A 5000-nucleotide genomic window follows, 5' to 3' on the forward strand; every position below is an offset into this window, starting at 1 on the left:
TCGGAACAGCAGTTGCCTCCTCTGCTGTTCTGATGGTCATAGTCGGACACGACTGACTATCATATATACTGGGTTGGGGTGGGGTGTGGTGTTGTGGGGTGGGGGCGGGGGGCGGGGGGGGGGGGGCAAGGGGCATGGGGGGGGGGGGTTGCTGCGTCTGTGGAGGAGGCCATTGACTTGGAGATACTAGTGTCCCTTTAATTCTTATCTCCCATCCTCTTCCTCACCCTCCCCCCCCCACCCCCCACCACCCTCCCCCCCTTCTTTCTTTCTTTCCTTGCTTTCCTCCCCCTCCCCCTTCCCCTCTCCTCTTCCCGTAATTGCTAACCAACCCTTTCTTTCTTCTTTGCCGTTTGATTGATTTATTTAGGTGGAGATTTCTTTTTTTCTTTTCTCTGATCGTCTCTCTCAGCTCAGGACAACATTTGTTTGTTGCAGACTTGAGTGTGTCTGAACCCCCTTCTTTTGTGTGTGTGTGTGTGTGTGTGTGTGTGTGTGTGTGTGTGGGTACGCTAGCAGAAGATCAAATACTCACGTTGATAGATCCTGAAATCCATGTCAGCGTTCGGTGGGTTATGGAAACGAGAACATCCCCAAGCAATGACACATGCAACCCCCCCCCCCCCCCCCCTGGAAACAGAGTACGGCTGCCTGCATGGCGGGGGGTAGAAACGGTGAATACACGCAAAAGCTCACTCGTGTGCATGTGCATGTATGCATACGAGTGAACGTGGGAGTTGCAGCCCACGAAGAAGAAGAAGCAGAAGAAGAAGAAGAAGAATATTTATTATAATAGGGCAGTTTGATTCTTCCACTCCTCCTGTTCGTTAATACTATTTGATTTATTTTGTTTTAATTTTCTTTTTTTCTCTCTGCGTGTCCGTGTATGTGTGTGTGTGTGGGAGGGGGGTGATTGACCGTGCGCGCTGCGCTGCTAGCGCATGTGTTGAGATGTTGGCATATATATATATATATATATATATATATGCATGAAAAAACAACAACAACAACAGAGTTTAATCTCCCATCAAAGCTGCAGAAAACGACTTACCGCCCCCCCCCCCCCGCCCCCCCGCCCCCCCTCCCCGCCTCAACATCACATTTCTTTTTTACCCCGGAAGTTCCAACAATGATATAATAAAACGAAAACCATAATCCCCACGGCGAGTCTCTCCCAGATCCCATCCCCCCCCCCCCCCCCCCACCCCCACCCCCCTCACACACACTTATTTCTTCCTTCAGCTCCTCTCTCTCTCTCTGTCTGTCTCTCTCTCTGTCTCTCTCTCTGTCCCTCTCTGTCTCTCTCTCTCTCTCCCTCTGTCTCTCTCTCTCTCTCTGTCTCTCTCTCCCTGTCTCTGTCTATCTTTCTGTCACTGTCTCTGTCTCTCTTTATCTCTCTGTCACTCTCTGTCTCTGTCTCTCTCCCTCTGCCTCTCTTTCTGTCTCTCTCCCTCTCTCTCTCTTTTTCTGTCTCTCTCTCTCCCTCTCTCTCTGACTCTGTCTCTCTGCCCCTCTCTCTCTGTCTCTTTCTCTCTCTCTCTCTGCCCCCCTCTCTCTCTGTCCCTCTCTCTCTCTCTCTGCCCCCCTCTCTCTCTGTCTCTGTCTCTGTCTCTCTGCACCTCCCATTTCTCCCTGCCCCTCACAATGGCTGTTTAAGTAGGTAGGAGGCTGGAGGTAAGCTGTGTGTGTGGTGTGTTGAAGGTTGAGCGGTGAGGATGGGAGTGTGTGTGTGTGTGTGTATATGTGTGTGTGAGAGAGAGAGAGTGTGTGTGTGAGAGAGAGAGAGTGTGTGTGTGTGTGAGTGTGTGTGTGTGTGTGTGTGTGTTGAAGGTTGAGCGGTGAAGATGGGAGTGTGCGCAAGCAAGCAAGCAAGCGCGCGCGCGCGCGCGCGCGCGCGTGTGTGTGTGTGTGAAAATGTGTTTGAGAGATGCGAGGGCAGAGGCAGAGTGTGTGAAAGGACAAGGAGATTTAGAGATTGAGAGAGAGAGAGTTGGGGGAGGGGGGGGGGGCGTAGGGGGGGGGGGGGTAGAGAGAGAGAGAGATTGAGCACCCCCCCCCCCCCCACACACACCCCTCCACACACACCCGCCCTCCCAGCTCACCTGACCTTTTCCCCCACCCACTGGTCAGGGTAATCCCAAAGCCATTGACTTTTTCCAACACACACCGCATGGCCGTTCCCCCCCCCCCCCCCCCCCCCCCCCCGAGTCTAATCCTATAAGCCGTAGTTTGTAACGGTACAGTCGTTGACCTTTTTTTCCGCTTCCCCCCCCCCCCCCCCCCCCCCCTTTCCATCAAAGAAAGGATGAAAGGATTGGAGACTTTACTCGGATGGGGAGGAGGAGGGTGGGTGGGAGGGAGGGGTGTGTGTGTTGTGTGTGGGGGGGGGTTAATCTCGTGATCCCAGCAGGAAGGCATAGGGGTGGGTTGGGGGTGGGGTGGGGCGGGGGGGGTTGGAGGGGTTGGGATTAGCGTTAACTGGTCTTGTGACCGTTGTAATGCTCCCAGTCCCACCCGTCCCCCTCCCCCCGCCCCCCCTAGCTGCCCCCTCTCCCCCCTCCCACACACACACACACACACACACACACGCACACACAACACACACAATCTCCCATCTCCATCCTTTTCAGTCAATGAATTACCTGGACGAGGAGGGAGGAGGGAGGTCATGGGAAGGGTGTGTGTGAGGGGGTTGGAGGTGGGAGTTGTTTCTCCTGCTACTTGGATTGTAGTAGTCATCTGTGGTGGAGGAGGAGGAGGTGTGTGGAGGGGGGGGGGGGAGGGGTCTGATTTGGGTAACTGATCTTGTGGCAGTTGCTTGCTATCCTAATCCTACCCCACCCCACCCCTACCAACTTCCCTTGTCCCCCAAAGACTCCACTCCCTCCCCACACCTACCCTCCTCCCCCCTCTCCCACCACCTCCTTTGCAGTTACTGGCTTACCTGGGAGGATTGTGAGGCAGGGATGGGATGAGGGGAGGGGGATGCGGGGGGGGCGCGGGGGGGGGGGGGGATCTTCTACTTCTAGACGTGGACTGTGGTAGTCTTCTGCGGTGGAACTGGAAGAAGAGTTAGGTTTGGGATCAGGGTTACTTGGTCTTGTTGGCAGTTTGTTCGCTTCCTAGCTGGCTCCAACCAACACCCCACCCCCACCCCCACCCCCACCCCACCCCCTTCCTTCCCCCAAAGCCTCCATCTCCCCCCCCCCCACCCCCCCACCCCTACCCCACAGCGCCCCGCCCCCCTCCACCCCTGTTCACCACCCACCTTTTGCAGTCACTGACTTACCTTGGAAGAGGGGAGGAGAGGGGTAGATTTTTTTCCAAGATGTGGATTATGTACCGCGAGTCCTTTGCTGGTGGATGAGGTTTGGGATGAGGATATTGTGGCAGTTGTTCGCTTCATATATATCCCCAAACCCCTTGCGCGTTTGTGTGTGTGGCGTTGTGTGTGTGTGTGTGTGTGTCTGTGTGTGTGCGTGTGTTACTCTGTGTGTGCGTGTGTGTGTGTGTGTGTGTGTGTGTGTGTGTGTGTGTGTGTGTGTGTGTGTGTGTGTGTGTGTGTGCGTGTGTGCGCGCAAAGCGCCCAGATTCTATAGAGATGCTGTGGTTGTTGTGACTCTCTCACGAAGGTTGAAGAAGAAAGAAGAGAAGAAAAAAAATTTTCTTTACAGTTTCCTGAGTGTCTGATGGTCACAAACACGATGGCATAGGAAACCGCGAGTGGTAAGCGCTACTTGGTGAACTACCTCCACTGAATTTGATGTTTTGATGTGTTTACTTACTTGTTAGTAAACCACCATCACTAAGTTATGTTTTAATGTAAGTCTACGTATGTGATAGTAAACCACCATCACTAAATTATGTTTTAATGTAAATCTACGTATTTGATAGTAAACCACCATCACTAAGTTATGTTTTAATGTAAGTCTACGTATGTGATAGTAAACCACCATCACTAAATTATGTTTTAATGTAAATCTACGTATTTGATAGTAAACCACCATCACTAAATTATGTTTTCATGTAAATTTACTTATTTGATAGTAAACCACCATCACAAAATTATGTTTCAATGTAGATTTACCTACTTGTCAGGAAGCCATCTTCACTAAATAATGTTTTCATGTACAAAATACTTGTTTTTCAATCGATGTCATTTTGTGTTAGTGTTTTCATTTCCAGGCCTGTCCAGAGCGCGCGATTTATGCAAAGGTCAGGGGGCATCTGTTCCACCCCCCACCCCCTACACTCCTCATAAACACACACACACACACACACACACACACACGACAAAATTCTTGATCTTCAAAGATAATAGATCTATACGCACAAGTGTTCTTTTTAACATCCAGTCCCAGCCCTGAATAGGGTCTGCACTACACAATACTGTGCATTAGCACATACATACGCGCACACACACGCACGCTCGCACGCACACACACACACACACACACACACACACACACACACACACACACACACACATTTCAATTCTAAATCTATGTTTATCGGTATATTATAACGTAGCGGAAAATAGATCAGTTCGTGCACGCTCACCGTCATGACACGTCCTTGAAACCGAAACCGAAAGTAAAAGTAAAAGTTGAATAAGAAGAAAAAAAAACCAAAAAAAACAACAACGTAAAACGAACAAGTCACCCATGCCTTTAATCGTTTTTTTTTCCTTTCCCTTCCACAGTCCTCCAAAGCGTCCAGCACGCCTACCACCCAGCCCCCACCACCACCACCCTCACACGGCACTGACCACAGCGGGGGAGGGGGAGGAGGTGGAGGAGGAGGAGGAGGTATGTTGCCCAAAGAGCCCCACCAGCAGGGCGACAAGGTGTCCAAAGATGGCCACCACCACCACCAGCAACACCAACAGCATCAACAACACCATCAACAGCATCAACACCACCATCAACACCACCCAGGGGACAGCAACGACGATGACAGCCACCCCCACCCCCACCCGCACCCCCACCAGGACCACGGCA

The 5000-nt window shown here is 51.8% G+C and overlaps 1 protein-coding gene across 1 annotated transcript in view; it reads left to right on the forward strand.

The window, feature by feature from the left end:
• The window catches only part of LOC143276866 (uncharacterized), a 206714-nt gene that overhangs the window by 37978 nt on the left and 163736 nt on the right, over positions 1-5000 (forward strand). Inside the window, exon 2 of the mRNA XM_076581523.1 lies at positions 4703-5000. This exon is cut by the window's right edge and continues 336 nt beyond it. Within this exon, the coding sequence (XP_076437638.1) occupies positions 4703-5000 (298 nt within the window). The remainder of the gene's footprint in view (positions 1-4702) is intronic.

This window comes from Babylonia areolata, chromosome 33, assembly GCF_041734735.1.
Source record: "Babylonia areolata isolate BAREFJ2019XMU chromosome 33, ASM4173473v1, whole genome shotgun sequence".
Lineage (NCBI taxonomy): Eukaryota > Metazoa > Mollusca > Gastropoda > Neogastropoda > Buccinidae > Babylonia > Babylonia areolata.